Source organism: Colletotrichum aenigma, assembly GCF_013390185.1.
Source record: "Colletotrichum aenigma strain Cg56 chromosome Unknown KSG_Cg56_contig09, whole genome shotgun sequence".
NCBI lineage: Eukaryota > Fungi > Ascomycota > Sordariomycetes > Glomerellales > Glomerellaceae > Colletotrichum > Colletotrichum aenigma.
The window spans coordinates 3855576-3871810 of NW_023500915.1; the positions used below are offsets into that span (position 1 = coordinate 3855576).

The window sequence follows — 16235 nt, forward strand, 5'->3', positions numbered from 1 at the left end:
TACAAGCAAGTTCTCCTGGTGGGTGCCACTTCCGGGGTTGGCGCGGCTATGGCGGACAAGCTTGTTCAGGAGGGCATCAAAGTAATTGCAGTCGGTCGTCGCCAAGAAAGACTAGATGCGTTTGTCCAGAAGCATGGGCCATCCAGGGCAGACTCGATCTGCTTTGATATAACAGACCGAGCCGGGTTAGATAACTTCGTGAACGAGTAAGTTCTCTAACATTACTGTAGCGGGTTAGACCGCCGAACTTATGAAGTCAGAGTTTGTCGAAAATTCCCTGAACTGGATTGTGTGTTCATCAACTCAGGCGTACAGAGCCAGATCAGGCTTTCCCGACCCAGTAGTGTGGACCTGGACACATTTCGTAACGAGGTCAACACCAACTTCCTAAGTGTTGTCGACATTTCCATCAAGTTCCTCCCAAAGCTCCAAGAGAAGAAATTTCCCACCGGATTGATATTTACCGGAACTCACCTCGCCATCATTCCCGCTACCACACTACCGGCATACTCGGCGTCTAAAGCCGCGCTTCACTCTTACGTCTACAGCCTTCGAGAGCAATCGAGGGGTTCCAGCACCAAGATTATTGAGATTTGGCCACCAGTTGTTCAGAGTGAGTGCAAGTCAAGGGTTCCTTACCTCCACGCGCGACTAACTTTGGCAGCTGAGTTACACGACTACATGGGCCAAGAGCGAGGCCGATCTATGGGAATGCCTGTCCAGGAGTTCACCGAAAAAACATACTCTCAACTTGTCACTGGCTGCGATGACGTGCTGGTCGGTTCAGTTGGTCGAGAAGAGCCTTATTTGGAGCTATTCAGGTCCCGGAAGCAGCAGGCCGACGACCTGACAAAACTAGTCCTGTCTCATTTTGAGCTATAGTCCTGTCGGGAGTTGGAGATCATCCTCATGGATGGGTCATGAAAGAGCTGAATGCAGATGACAGCCACAAAGAAGGATTGACACCCCAGCATTCCGTTGGGTGGTGCATGACGTCGCACACCCTTTTGCGGGGTGCAGCGATGCAACCGAGTTGAATTCCTTGTCAATCCCCTTGCGAGCCAATGAAAAGTTTCTGGAAAAGGTTTGGGGGATACGGAGAACAGTCTGGGGTGTGTTCGTACCCACGTCAATACCCCGACGGGATGGTTTCAACAGACTTGAGCCTCGGTCTTTCAAGGTAGGCAGGCTATGGGTGATTCATGTGATGAAATCGAGCCCAACAGCGGGGATTGGCGCCCACCAAGTCAACGAGGTCGGAAACGTCGGTCACAGTCCTACGTAGTAGGACGGAGGGTTTTGAAGTACACCAAATCAATTAACTGTCCAATGCTTGCTTGTACCAGCATAAACTAAAATATGTAGACAAAAAGAAGAGTTTTAGTCGTGATCATACGTCATGAGATCCAAGCTTGTGCCACTACTTATCGCCAAAGTGAGTCGCCGGCCATCGCCTCCTCCACGCTGGTCCGAAAAAGTAAACCACAGGAATGAATACAGCGAACGCGGCGATCAGCCCGGTATAGATCATCATCGAATGGAAGTATCCCATTTCGACAACCCAATCAGAGATCTTGAATGACAGTGCAAAGGCCAATAAAGCCCTGAAAGAGGCGATGTTTACCAATGCAGGGCCAGCAAGATGGGGGTAACATTCCAACACGTACACTGCGCCGATGGAGTTGGCACCCAAGAAGCCAAAAGCCATCAAGCCCAAGCCTGTCAGGAACGTGACCCAGGAGTAGTTCGCCTGGTTTGAGCCGGCCAAACCGAAAATGACGGCTCCGATAATGCCAGCGAGGGTCGGGATGATGAGATTGATGAGCTGATTCTCGGGCTCTCTGACACCACGCTTCATTGCGAGGCGGTTGGCCATCCAGTCGGCAGCTTTGCCAGTCACCAATGCCACTGCGACGGCTGCGACAAGGATAGGGAGGAGGCAAAGTCCAAGATTCATGAAATCCCATCTACAAGATTCGTTAGTTGTGCCATCAGTGGAATGACATGGTCAATGACTTACGACCACGGTGCGGTCAGAAGAGCGGGAGCAACGGTGTATCCAGCCGCAAAGGCGCATGCAATCATTACACTGTTGAGCATAGTAATGAAGAAAATCTGAGGGTAAAAGAACGTGCGAAGGGTGTCAACGAAGGCGTTAAAGCCCTTGCGCCACTCCATCTTGCCGTGGAACATGGCGATGTTGTACCGAAACGTTCTAGGCTCACGCAACTGCCCGGTCTCATCCCGGGGGACGCCATCTGAAATGTAGTCAGCTTTGACGTTGCTAATTTAGTTCGTGTTGAGTTTTAGACTTACTCATTTCGGCACGTGTGCGATCCCACCTAGTCTCGGGCATGAAGAAATAGACACCAACGAGGAATACGGCAGCACCCATCGCGGTGATGAAATACATCCATCTCCAGCTGAGGTTGATGATCATGTACGGAGCCGCGATTCCGAGGACGATGATGATCAGACCCTGGGCCGCGAAAATACCGGAGATCCAAGCGTTACGTTGATGGACGAAGACCATATCCTGGATGATGAAAGGGATCAAACTTTCGACAGTACCAGCGCCCAGGGCTTGCAAGCAACGAGCCAGTAAGTGCGATGGTAGAGATTGACTGGCCCCAGCCCACAAGGCACCGATGATGGCGAGAACACCAGTAATGAGTACCACCGGGCGACGGCCGACTGAAATGGCCAACGGTACCAGGAAAAGATTGGAGAGTCCGATAACCAACACGGGAAGGGATGCCAAGAGATAGACGTGGAAAATTGGTGGTGCCCCAGGGAAGCTGGAGAGAATCTTCAAAGGGTCAGTCCCGGCGGGAAGGCCTCCATTAGACGTCAAATCTTTGAGAATCTTCGGATCGAGACCAGCGTACTCCACAGCAAAAACTGGGAGCATAGCACCCAGAATCAGCTCAGCTGCCGCAGCCAATGCGCCGAAACAGCAGAGGCAGAAGGTTCCTAGGAGCTTGCGAGAGATAGGAAGATTGAGGGGATCTCGCGGGTCCTTCGTCGGTGCGGGTTGCAGAATAAGTTGGCCATTTCTGTAAAGAGCCGCGTCTCTTGCTTGTGCCTGCTCGTCAAAGTCAAAGGTGGATCGTGAAGTCTCGACCTGCTTCAGTTTCTGGATCTCAGTCGATGAGCTGTTGTGTTTCCGGAACCTGTCGGTCTGAAAGTGATGCTGGTCATTTTTGTCACTCTTGTCAGCATCACGGGCCCAGGATGGTTCGAATAGGCTGGAGCCGTTAGATAATCGTGGATCGTGAGTCGCAGGGGGTGGTGCCATTCTTTGATTTCTTTGTGAATCCATTGTTCTTGTGTAGTGTGGTATGATATCTATGGAATGCAGGGCCTGGAGAGGGGAGGCCAGATGAATTTAACGGGGGAAATTGACTTCAAAAAAGGTTAATGGCTTCGAGGACCTTGGTCCTACTACGCCCAATCTAGAGTTAACACAGACCATGGCGCTATGATAACCGAAACATGTGTCCTGACTGGACGGCGAGTCTATGCACCACGAAGAAAAAGGTTAAGCGGATACTTTCTGGATCGTTACTAATTGCCGTGGCGACTGTACCTGAGATTAGGTATAGTGCTACTGTCGCCACACGGCTTGGTGGCTCTGCCCAGAGTGGCTTTGCAGAACAATCAGATGAAAGGAAGACAAAGAGATGCATCCACACAGACGCTGAATTCAACATCGCGCCCTTACCCCGCAAGGCCTGGCCCACCGCTCAGCTTCCGAGAGTCTAAATTTGATCTCCCCTTCGATTTGAGTTATTCCAGTCATAGGATGTTTCGTATATGTCATTAGATCCGTGTTGGTGCATACTTATCTCTTTCGATATATCGTCCTCCAGCATCCTCGGCAGCAAGACTGGACGAACACATGCTCCGAAAAGCTGTTCTTGATTTGCCCATTTGGGCAATATCGTTTCATGGATGTCATACGGTCGTCATGCAAACAGTCCAGCTGCCCTTTTAAATCCCCAGAAGGGTCCCCAATCAAGGGTTGCTTGTCTGTTTGGCTTTTGTCGGGCAGTAAGCGATGTGGGGGGGCTGGTTTGACCCCTGGGGGGTGGTCTGGGGATGATCTGGGGAATCTGGGGAGAAGGCGAGGTCGTTTTTGACGTCAAGGGCGAGAGAGCATGAAGGAGGTGTATTCGGTATCTACTATCTCCGTGCTAGGTGAGCTGGATGGAGGGTTGGCCTGCAAAACAATTGCGACTCCGACCTACTAGACAAATTTCAGCTTCCACAAATCGCCAAGTCTCGAATTATCCTCCGCCAGCCCACCATGAACGATGACGGAGTTCTGTGCAACATCGGCATCGAACCATCCTCTGGGATCAGGATGATCACCTTGCGTTTCGACCTTTTCCCACGTCTGTTCCTCCACATCAAATGCCCAAAAATCAGCCAACATCTTCCCGGCTCCGGCGTGACCAAGGGAGCTTGGGTCCCGCTCTCCGAACATAGTGACAATTTGGGTCTTCTCTTGGACCCTTACGGTGACCAAGGCCGAGACACTACGGGATTCAGGACCACTGATACCGTCCGGAGCGAAGGCAACCGTAGTCCAAGTCTGAGAGGCACAGTCAAAGATGTCTACGGACCCGCCCTGCTCGGTCTTTCCATCAAACCCGTTCATCCGATAGAGCTTGCCGTCGTGGTACGTGATTGAGGGTCCTCCACGCGCTGGCGGCGGTGCGTCAGGAAGCTGGGTCCAGCTCTTAGACGTCTGAGTGAAACGCCAGAGATCAGCCAGACGTCCCTTTTCCGGGCAGCCAGCATGGACATAAACATTATCAACACCATCAGACGCAACGGAGTGGTAGCTGCGTCCAGCAGGAAAGGTGGCAGACTTGTCTCCGGCGGGCTCGATCAAGTCCCATGTGTTTTTGGATGGGATGTAACGCCAAACGCATCCATTCTCCTCAATGGGTTCCATCGCGAGACCACCACGGCCGGAGAAGATGTATAGCGCATCGTTCAAGACAGCGCTTGGGGACCCAACGCGCGGAGAAGGAGCTGTAGCAGGAACCGGAATCGTACGAATATCTGCTGACCCTATATATGACACAGGACCTCTAGTCAGACAAGATGCCAACAGCATAAGTGAGAAGGCGGAGGTCCGGGTTGCTACCTTGAGGATCTTTCAGCTCGACGACGTCAACCTGATTGTCGACTGGCTCTCTGGGAACAAGCTCGCCACCAAAGACGTAAGCGCGGCCGCCGAGAACCGACACCGCCTGAGAAGACCGGCGAAGGCGATCACCAGAGGCAATACGAGTCCAGAGAGCAGATATCTTCGCCATCGTGTTGTTGTCTTTTCGAATTGCTCTGAGGTTCGAATTGGAAGGTTCTTTCGGAAAATGGCCTTGTTAAAAGAACCAAAAAATGCAAGTTTGTATCAAGTCGAGCTTTCAATCTTCTTGCACGCGGTTATTGAGGGACATGGAATGGAACGGGGCGATCGGGATAGGCAGGTTTAGCCGGACCCTGACCCCTACACGGAGGGACGGAGGCTCCGCACCATATTGACACAACTAGAAGAATTGACGCATACTCTCGGCAACCACAAACACCGGGTCGAACCATCAAGTGGAGGATTGTTACTCAGGTCTTGGTGCTGCTAATTCGGAGCCTGCCATCTATTGATGGGTTCCAAGGCAAATTGTTGAGAGTGAGCCTAAGTAGGGTGGGTAATTAGGATGCAACACACGAACATGAGAACGGCAGGTAACCGCCTATATCCGTCGTAATTGGCGTGTCAAATATCGGTTAATTTGACAGCATGTATAAAAGTAGAGAATGGTGAGGTTGTGTTTGTGCTGGTGTGTGCGCACTTGATGCGCCATCCTCACCTCACTTCTAAGCCTCAAAGCAGATCCCATCGTTCATAGGCACATATTGTAACAACAGTCGTGCCGAGTTTCGAGCCAGACTTTAACGATGGTGTCCTATTATCTAATTGTATTGATGGCTTTCGACGCCTTAAATACCCTCAACATCTTCAACATCTGGAACGATCCAATGGGGGCTGCGAATTGTTTCCGGGCCTCAATCAAACGGCACATGAGAGAGAAAGATAAGCAAAACACTCTCGTCATCACTGTTCTTTGCAGCATTTGGGGCGCGATAGTCAGCTTCTTCATCATATTTGTCTGCGTTGGTGCCATCAAGGCGTATCGTCATCCCGAGAGATATGGCCCACGAGACGGTTCTGAGGGCCAGACAGCTCAAGCCAGGATGCACGGAATTACTCGGGCGATGCTAGACACGATTCCGGTGATTAGATTGGGAGCCGTGGAACACTCGACTTCTGATATTGAGCTACAGAAAGCTGCGTCTAAAACTCCGACCAAGACAGATGGCGAAACGAAGAGCTGCAGTATCTGTACGGAAGACTTTTCCGCCCACGACAACGTGCGCGTACTTCCTTGCGGGCACGAGTTTCACCCAGCATGCGTTGATCCATGGCTGATCACCAAGTCTTCCACATGCCCACTCTGGTAAGTTGGAAAGCTGTGTACAGATCGTCGTTCTTTCAATCTGTCGACAATTCCACTCTTTTATGATGCCGGCGTTGCTAATTCGAATGGACAAGCCGACATGACCTTCACCCGAGCAGGACACAAGCACCCCAACAACATGGAAGCCCAGCTCCACTGAGTGAATCACAAGAGAGAGAAACCATGCGTCAGACAGTCCTTTGGATGAGATTGGCTAATGCCTAGATGATGGGAGCACACCAGTCGGAGCTTCATATGGCTTGTAATCTTGTATGTCTGATAGCAAAGCGAGAACCGGAGCTGAACGCCAGAAACTTGGCCTGAAGAATGTTAGTTCAGGAGGTTTCTTGCGTCCAAACAATTTACTGAGCAAAAATAAATTTGCTTCAGCATAAAATCCCAATTCTTTGAGAATTGGTCAGACTGCCAATATCTCAGGACTCGCTAGCCGATCGGGGTCAGATTCGTGATGGGCGGCACAGTAGTCCTTCCCGTGACCCGAACATTCTGAACTGCACAATCGAGGCTTCTTCGGATCACCTTTGAATCCATGAAGTCACCCTGGGCGAGCTCGTGTCCCCCCTGCTACTCTACTGTGTCATATCTCTCTCGCTTCTTCGTTTCCTTTTGGCTTCGACATCAGCTGCACCACCGGGATGATCAACTGCAAATTCTGTATCTGCCTTCTCGTTTTCCTTTCGGTGCTTTCGTTTCTTGATTTGACGCACAATGCCCCATACAAGCCCTATCACGGCGTATACGGGACAGAAGACTACGCCTGCGTAGCCTGCGTAGCATGGAGCTGCCATGAATGGTTCCAATCCATACTTACCAGTGTCTGGCTTTGAGGCCTCTTCTCTCTTATTGATGTTGCGCAAGGATGGCATGGTCGTCGGTGAGAAAGCTCACAGAGGTAGGTCGCTAGTCCGAAAGTGAAGTCTACGACTGAAGAAACAGCTGAACCTGGAGTTGGCTTGAAACTCAAAGATCGTTCGTATTTTGAAAGACTTGCTCCATGTTTTCAAGATGTCGTCACGGGGTGTAATGCATCAAACACCACGAGAAGTACTGCGAGGGCGGGGCAGAGGCTCAAGAAAATTTGTTGTACTTCGAATTATGCCACGATACACCTTCAGCTGACAGATGGTATCATCTTGGCATTTGGAAGTGTTTGGTCTCGACAAGGCCGGTATGCAACCACCGATTTGGCGTCCAATCACTGCTTTAAGCACATTGCCAAGATCGCATCTTGGATGATTATTGGTAACTACTTGATTACTACATTGTTCATTTTCGATCGCCTCAACAGCTGAACAGAATGGCCCTAGTGATGGCTTCACGTTGAGTGTTCGAAGTGACACAAATAAAGGAAAATGCCCCAAAAATAGGCTTCAAAACTTTTAAGCAATGCTATCAAATCTGTAAGGGCGCTCGTCTGGGCCGCTGAATCTAGGCATGAAGCTGATGAGCAGCGGTCAATCGCGTATGTCTGTCGATCAGTGCTTGCTGATGTGACGAATGATAACGTGGAGTTGTTGGTCTAGTGATGCGGCCAACAAGACGGTTGAGTCAAGGCGACGGGAGCCAATAAAGGTCTATTTCCATACATGCGGTAAACATCACAAGGGAATTCAGCTCGGGTCATCGTGTAGCCCATTTGCCAAAGGACTCTTTGGGTACCAATTTGATCATTATATCATCTCGATAGATTCAATATCGACACGGGGTAGACTGCTCGGCCGACTGAACTCTTCAAGGCCTTCGGTTTCCGATCCCATAATTGTGGACGTCGCGTTAGGAAACGGAGGCAAGCAGGCTCCGATGGGCCCAACCACCATCGTCTCATTGGGTGAAAATGTTACATAAGCGGAGGTTCCGTCTGCCGATTACAAAGAACATCTTGCTCTCGGTTCTCCATAAACCCCCGTTTTTTGAGACCCTGGTCGCACTAGCGGATCAGCCTGCATGGTTGTGGGAAAGACTGATCACGATCGAGGCAAGTTTTGGCGAGTTGAACCAACGGTCTGTCTACAACTGGCCTGACTTTGGTCGGTAGAAATGGGTCCAGCCATCAAAAGAAGGAGAGATCATTCCCAATCCCGGCACCCTCCTCGTTACCACGCAATCGCTCCCATGGATACTAGAAATGTTGAGCACTTCCCTCGGAAACATCGGTGAGCTGGCTGTGGCCAATCCTGTTACGCCGGATTAGCCTCTGCCTTGAGCATTGCAACGCCCGTTTGCAGCAAACCCATCTCCGATTTTTTCTACATGAGTGCAAGCACTTGTCTTCGTTGAAGAGCCATCCCATTCGCCCAATCTTCCGTCTATCACCAGCCTATCTCCAATTCCAGCCATGGCAAGACCGCAAGTTGCCAGCAACGAAGAGGGTGTGGGCTCTAATGAGCGGGCACCTCTCCTCAACTCATCTCCCACACAGAACAGCACGAAGGATGGAGTCCCACCTCGGATCACTCGCCGTCTATACGTGTCGCACTTCCTGTCCACTTGGAACTCTCGCGTCTTCGAATTTGGGGCCGTGCTTTACCTGGCAAAGATCTTTCCAGGGACATTGATGCCCATGTCAGTGTATGCACTCACTCGTGGGCTGTCAGCAATTCTCTTAGCCTCGGCCATTGGGCAGTACATCGATACTGGTAACCGTCTCGATGTCGTACGCGTGTCAATTGGTCTGTCTATCCCCTTACATTAGACGGGCTGAACCTGTTAACACCGTGCAGTCTTTCAACGTCTGGTCGTGGCGGCTTCATGTGTCTTATTTTATTTGATGAAGACCAAACTTCTGTCTGGTAAGATTGTGGACCTTGGTCTGCTGGTTCTCACTTCATTCTTCGCTTGCATCGAAAAGCTGTGCTCCATCATGAACCAAGTTTCGGTTGAGAAAGACTGGGTATGTGTAACAACTCATTGTAGTATGGGCTCATGCCGGACTGATGATTGACCGTCATCCAGGTTGTCGTTGTGGCCGACAATCATACGTCTTCGCTTCGAACAATGAATGCGCAAATGCGCCGCATCGATCTGCTCTGCAAGCTCCTCGGGCCCCTTTCCATCGCCCTGATCGACGGCATATCGACCGAAACTGCCATCATCTTCAACTTCATCATGAACGTCTCTTCTGTGGTGATTGAGTACCACGCCATCGCACGTGTGTACTACGAGGTTCCAGCACTACAGGCGAATAAGTGTGATGGCCACTCACCCGATATGACCGCCAGAGGACTTCCTGGAGCTTCATTTGGCCGACTAAACGGCTTGGGTCAACGCTTGAAGTTTGTCGCGAAGAAGTCCGTGGATGACATGAGACTCTACGTTCGTCATCGCGCGTTCCTCCCATCTTTCGCTGGTGCTTTGCTGTATCTGACGGTATTGAGCTTCGGCGGTCAGATGGTCACCTACTTGCTCTCCACTGGATATTCCGCTACCGAAATTGGCATTGCGCGAACTTTAAGCGTAGCCTTCGAAGCCCTGGCCACCTGGGTTGCGCCGTGGCTGATGGAGTTGATCGGTCCTGTGAGGGCGGGCTTGTGGATGAGCAGTTGGCAAGTATCCATGTTGGCAGTGGGAACCGCAATCTTCTGGGCATATCAGGATCAGCCTTGGCTTTCAGCGACTGGCCTGGTTGGAGGAACTACTCTCAGCCGTGTAGGACTGAGAGGGTTTGACCTCTGCACTCAGATAATCGTGCAAGAAGTGAGTGCTGCAAAAGTGTAGCATATGCCACAGCGTTTGCAAGCTGACGAGTATGATGTAGGACGTCGAGGCAGAGAATCGTGGTGCTTTTTCTTCGGTGGAAGCAGCTTGGCAGAACGCCTTCGAGCTGTTGTCGTATGCCTCGACCATCGCTTTCTTCCGACCCGAACAGTTCCGATGGCCGTCTCTTCTTTCCGTTGCAGCGGTTGCAACTGCCAGTGCAGCATACACCCTCTTTGTATACCTTCGTCGCGGACATCTGCTACACCTGAAGGCTTTGGGGGAGTTGTCATGCGTCCCAGTGAGATCCAGACAAGGCGACGAAGAAAGAGTCATCGCAAGAATCACATCGGAAACCGATATCTGAAAACAATCAATTCAGTCGCTATGATATACGTCATTCTTTATGTCGCTCAGAACATCGCTAGAGGGTTGGTCGCGTTGGCAGGGCGTTGCTGTGCCACATCCCAGTGCTCCATGATGCAGGTGCCGTCGAACCTGAAGACATCGACAACGGCAAATGGCTGTCCGCCTCCTACAACATCCATCCGGTAGTGAATAAACGCAACATTATTCTCGAAGCCCTTATTCATAATCGTGTTATTGACGGTGTTCGGGGATACGAAAGGTCCAAGGACATCTAAAGTGTTTTGTCGGCCTGAGAGGGCGCTTGGGTTATGCTGAATGTAGTCCTCCGAGACGTGGTTGAGCAGGGCCTTGGTAGCGTTTCTGTCCACGTAGAAAGCCTGAATGAATTCTCCCAAAATGACTCGTTGTTCCTCTGGCGTTGCTGACCGAGGCGGGCAATAAGGAGCCGATCCCTGGCGACGGTGTAGGCCGGTAGCGTCGGTGGCCCAGGCGAGAGCGCTGACGCCTAGAGCGAGTATCGAAGAGGCGCGCATCATTTCTGTCGGTATTTCAACGAGTGTGGTGGACTAGTTCGTGTGGTGAAGCCAGGCTCGAGTTGAAGGAGATTATCGCATCATGAAGCAGTTGTGGAATCTGAGTTACTTATACTCTGAGACGGAGGCGAGGCGCAACAAGTGCCGAACTTCAAATAGATGAAGCAGTGCTGACCAAGACTTTTAGAAGAGAACAACCGACGGGAGTTCATCCTAACTGCGCCACGTGCTGCAATGCTAAGGAAGTCTATTATGGTGGATCCTGGTCTGATATGATACCGACAGCAATAACTATGATCTTTTCTGCTAGTGAGTCAGGAGTTGTAGCGAGGGCTTCGCCTAGAATTGTTCCTTGATTTGCAATACTCGTCTTCATAAATGTCCTGCCTATTTCGCTCGGTTGATTGAAGCTTGAGTTGCATTGAAGAGCACAACCACTCTACTAGTTGCCAATCTGGAGATGCTTCCGCAACTTAATCTGTGGCTTTTGGCGCAGGAACGCAGACTTGGGGCCTGACAATAAGGGATACCCTGTTGGAGATCCCCAGGCGGTCGGCACAGTGCCGAGCTAGTTTCATGGTAACGCATGGCTCTAAGGTTTGGATTGTGGAACCACGGACGGCTTCCCGGTTTAAACCCCCGATGCCTATCTTCCCGGGTTACTAATTATGGTCGCTTACAAAAGGATTAACGGCTGGTATCAAATTGATTCCGAGTTGTCATGTGCAAATAAAACAGAGGAACGGCAATTAACACAGACTCATTTGCGACGTAACTTTTTCCGGTGGTCTCGACATCACAGGCAGGAGAAAATCACTCAGAAGTCCGCGAAAGTCACCGCAGGAAATTTGAGAGCACTATCGAGTAAGAGCAGACATAAGCCTTGTCTATTGTACTGCATGCATTCATTCCATGGCAGGTTTGGCCGCGACATTACTGAAATTCAGGTATCATGAGTAAAAGCTGCCTAGTAGTATTCTGGGATGTTTCTTTCATAGCGAGTGCCTGACCTGAACGCCATTGTTTACATCCATGGAGGGCCAGCGATCGTTTACTGCGACTCAACAACAAAATGCAGTACAAAAGAAGCATGTAGACATTCGTATCTCATGCACGAGTGTGGCGTGATCTCAAATCACTGCACGGCGCAGCCGAAATGATCCAGAAAGGAGGGCCTGACGAATTTGGATGTATTGCGGGTAGCATTGCATCTGATGTCTCATGGCCGAGTACCTGATTATAATGTCAGTTCTCTGGTAAAGAGATGCGGTACTTTGTTCATTTGTCGCCCATGAACTCTAACTTGGGCTGATCCGGCAAAAGGGCCGCGGGGCGTAGTCGCTCGCCAAGCTCTGCGTGCGCAACTGTACTCTGGTTCTTTGGAAGAATGAAGTACGTAGGCTGGCTGACATAGTCATCTATGAACAAATACTGACCCCTTCTCAACGAAAACATGCAATTCGATTTGTGGACTTGTGTTCCCCCATCTTGGCCGAGAAGTTCGGGGCTTTTAGCGCTCGCAAGGTGCTCTTCCACCATTGATGTGGTCGCAGCAAGTCTTGGTCGGGCTTGGCCACTTTTGTTCCGTCTGCAAAATCTCTGCATTTTTTGGCAGTCAACAAGCCAAGTACTACAGCCAATAAATGCCAACGCTGGGCCCATCGACGTCAACCAACTCTCACGTCTGATTTCCGCCAAAACTCCAATTGCCCAGACTTGCTCAGAAAAGCCGAGCGAACACCTCCGCACTTGGATCCTTCTCCCAAAACAGACGTTCAATATGTCAAACAGAAACTCATGTGACGGGATGTCCAGCTTTCAGCTGCCCATTCAACTAGGTGCTCTCTGGAATGAATGGTATAAAAAGCTCGCCCCGTCAATTTTGGAACGATAGTAGCGTTCGTAGCCCGAGATATTTCTTTTGCAGTCCGCTTCAGGAACCCCACGCGATATCTCAATTTATTGGCAAGATGGGCAAATCTTTGATCCAGAAGATCGTCAAAAATGAGGCCATGAAGCAAGACCCCCCTGAGATTTACGGATGGCGGGTCTATGCTCTCGCATGTTCGGCCTGTTTTGGTGGCCTCATATTCGGTATTGACACAGGTGTCATTGGTGGTGTCCTTCGTATGAACGAATTTCGCCAGTAAGCCACATCCAGTGCCTGTAAGTGCATCTGCTGATCTTTTACGCTCAATGGAAAATTAGACTCTATGATCTTGTCGAAAAGACAGACCTTGAACGGTCAAATCTCAGTGCGAATATTGTCTCTACTCTCCAGGCAGGCTGTTTCGTTGGCGCCCTCCTCGCGGCCCAAGCCGCTGATAGGTTTGGTCGTCGGCCTGTTCTTATCTGGGCGGCTGGTGGGATATCCGTGATTGGCGTCATTCTCCAAGCTGCTGCTTCAGGTCATCTCGCGGCCATGTACGTAGGAAGGTAGGAACCCCCTCACATCTGTTCGGCAACAGTGAATCATCAAGACAGTGCACTAAATAATATGAACAGATTCGTGTCCGGATTTGGTACTGGATTTGCTTCGATGGTCAATCCTCTTTATGTTGCCGAGAATGCACCGCGCGCTATTCGAGGGGGTTTGACTGGCATCTATCAGCTCTTCATCGTATTTGGCATTTTTCTGGCTTACTGGATCAAGTAAGTACCATGTGTATCTGATGAGAAAGACAATTGACTGTGTCTAGTTACGGTTGCATTCAGCATGTTACCGGTACTGCCAGGTACATGGTTCCTCTTGTCATCCAAGGGGTTCCGCCAGTATTGCTTATGATTTCGATGTCCTTGTGCAACGAGTCGCCGCGCCATTTGGCCAAGCAGGATAAATGGGAAGAAGCCATCAACGTGCTATCCAGAATCCGTGCTCTGCCTCCAGATCACCCGTACGTGGCAGCAGAGTTTGCTGACATAAAGTCTTCAATCGAGGATGAAAACGCGATCCTCGATGGTATGAGCTTCATGAGTCTGCAAAAAGAAATGTGGCTGGTACCTGCAAACAGGAAGCGCGCCATCATTTCCATCCTTCTCATGTTTTTTCAACAGATGACAGGTTTGTCATACACACACGAATCCCTTCTATAATGTTAAGCTAACGGGTGTTGAATGAAGGGACAAATGCCATAAATTACTGTCAGTCTATATCAATCTTTGGGTTTTACTTCATTATCTTTGCTGATACCCAAAGCAGATGCTCCGCAAATATTTGCTACTCTGGGAGTTGAGGGTACGGAGAATGAACTCTTTGCAACCGGTATCTACGGTCTTGTGAAGCTGATTGCGGTACTGGTTTTCCTCATATTCGTCGCCGACTCACTTGGACGTCGCAAGTCTCTCCTTTGGACAGGGATTGGCCAAGCACTCACCATGCTATACGTCGGTGTCTTTGTCGCTGTGGCAAAGCCACAGGATCAAGAGGGGGGCCAGGTTACACCCGCTGGGTATGTCGCTCTTGTCTGCGTTTTCCTGTTCGCATGCATGTTTCAGTTTGGTTGGGGCCCTTGCTGCTGGATTTATGTCTCCGAGATTGCGACCACTCGCCTCCGTGCTACAAACGTCTCGTTTGCCGCAGCGACACAATGGCTCTTCAACTTTGTCGTCTCGCGCGCGGTTCCTCCGATGCTGGAAACCATGGGCACTGGTGGGTTTGGAACCTACGTTTTCTTCTGCGGCTGGTGTCTCGTCATGACGGCTTTCGTATGGTTCTTCATCCCCGAGACCAAAGGCCTTTCTTTGGAAGCCATGAATCACCTTTTTGGCTTCCAAGAGGATATTCAAAACAAGCGCATTGACACGGAAAGTGCTTCAGTTAAGAATGAGCTTCAGAATGGTGGTGAGTCCCAGGCTCAGCACAGCGGCAATTCTGTACACAGGGCCTGAGCAATTTGCTCACAAAACCAATGTCACATCCAGTTGAGTCAAGAGGTCTAAGCAAATAGCACATTTCTATGTTTAGTGTGCAGTCGTAACTGGTCATACTTTGCGTAACGACTTATTTGAATGAGAAAGATACGACTATAAGACTCTCGACTTTTGCGGCAAATGCTCATACTTAGTTCAAGTACATCTGGTGATTTTCTGAGCCCTCTACAGAGGCGCGACCGTTGGCCGGGCAGGAAGGCCAGACCGTTCTGGGCTTCCCGAGTGCCCTTTCAAGCTGTAGCGCTCGCCATCAATTGGATCTTCAAAGATGAAAAATCGTAGGTTGGGGTCAATGATATTGGCCTACTATGAGGGCTTTGTGCGCCGTGCTCCAGGCGACACATCTAATCCATCCGCTGACGTTAGGGTTTAGATAAACGTGGCGCTACTCTGCGGAATGATGTCTTTGTAAAAGATATCTTCGCAAGCCCGAGTCGCCCAAAGAGACTGGCCAATCAATTGACACATACTTCAGGGCATCGCTGGGGCTGAGACCTGGTGAATTGCCATGCATATAATGCTAGTAGACTACTGCACTCTGAAATGGCGTTCAGTATTTTGCAGGGGCGTTAGGCTCCAGTGACACAACCCCGTGGATGTTGAATACTCCGGTGATGGTGGTGCTCTCAGCCGCAAGGTAGCCAAGAGGACTTCACACCCCTACAATCCCAACTAGGGTTGTTCGTCGAGGCTAAGAAGCTGGTGGAGGATGATCCAAGCACTTCTCCCTTCTTCCCATCTTTATTTTAACGCTGGAAGCAGGCGTTTTTCTGGTCAAAATAATGCGCTACATTGCCTCGTGGGAAAACCTTAAGTTCGAGAAGCTTTTTTGGCCGCTCAGACCGTCGTCAGTAGTAAGATGGGGGAGCTCTCTCGGCGAGAGTAGTTGTCACCAAGACCGTTTGGGATGTCCCACAGTACAAGTCCTTTCCTCTTTGAGAACGACGAGTGAAATTAGCATCCCTTGGTGGCGTCGGAACATATTTGGGATTCTGTGCACTAATGTTACCAATCTGAACCGGCTTTCTGGTTCTCTCTGGAATTTCTTCGGAACTATTATCATCTTTGACGAGAATCACAAACATCCCTCAAATGCCTCAGCCGGCTTAAATGCTTCCCAGTATTCTGTCGCATGTATGGGAGCAAGGAATCATCCGTGCCA

General features: G+C 50.3%; 3 protein-coding genes across 3 annotated transcripts; 1 reads left to right on the forward strand and 2 right to left on the reverse strand.

The window, feature by feature from the left end:
* Nucleotides 1-1420: 1420 nt before the first annotated feature.
* Nucleotides 1421-5330, reverse strand: NSP5-1 (Nitrile-specifier protein 5; the record flags this gene model as incomplete). The annotated part of the gene is made up of 6 exons (XM_037328968.1): nucleotides 1421-1423; nucleotides 1499-1967; nucleotides 2021-2258; nucleotides 2317-3248; nucleotides 4251-5082; nucleotides 5159-5330. 6 exons carry the CDS (start codon nucleotides 5328-5330, stop codon nucleotides 1421-1423), a joined length of 2646 nt encoding a protein of 881 aa, XP_037172998.1.
* Nucleotides 5331-10654: 5324 nt separating this feature from the next.
* Nucleotides 10655-11146, reverse strand: CGCA056_v013726 (uncharacterized protein; the record flags this gene model as incomplete). The annotated part of the gene is made up of 1 exon (XM_037328969.1): nucleotides 10655-11146. One exon carries the CDS (start codon nucleotides 11144-11146, stop codon nucleotides 10655-10657), a length of 492 nt encoding a protein of 163 aa, XP_037173504.1.
* Nucleotides 11147-13113: 1967 nt separating this feature from the next.
* Nucleotides 13114-15031, forward strand: qutD-3 (Quinate permease; the record flags this gene model as incomplete). Its single annotated transcript, XM_037328970.1, has 6 exons — nucleotides 13114-13289; nucleotides 13352-13567; nucleotides 13649-13795; nucleotides 13843-14204; nucleotides 14264-14284; nucleotides 14343-15031. 6 exons carry the CDS (start codon nucleotides 13114-13116, stop codon nucleotides 15029-15031), a joined length of 1611 nt encoding a protein of 536 aa, XP_037172997.1.
* Between the last annotated feature and the right edge of the window lie 1204 nt (nucleotides 15032-16235).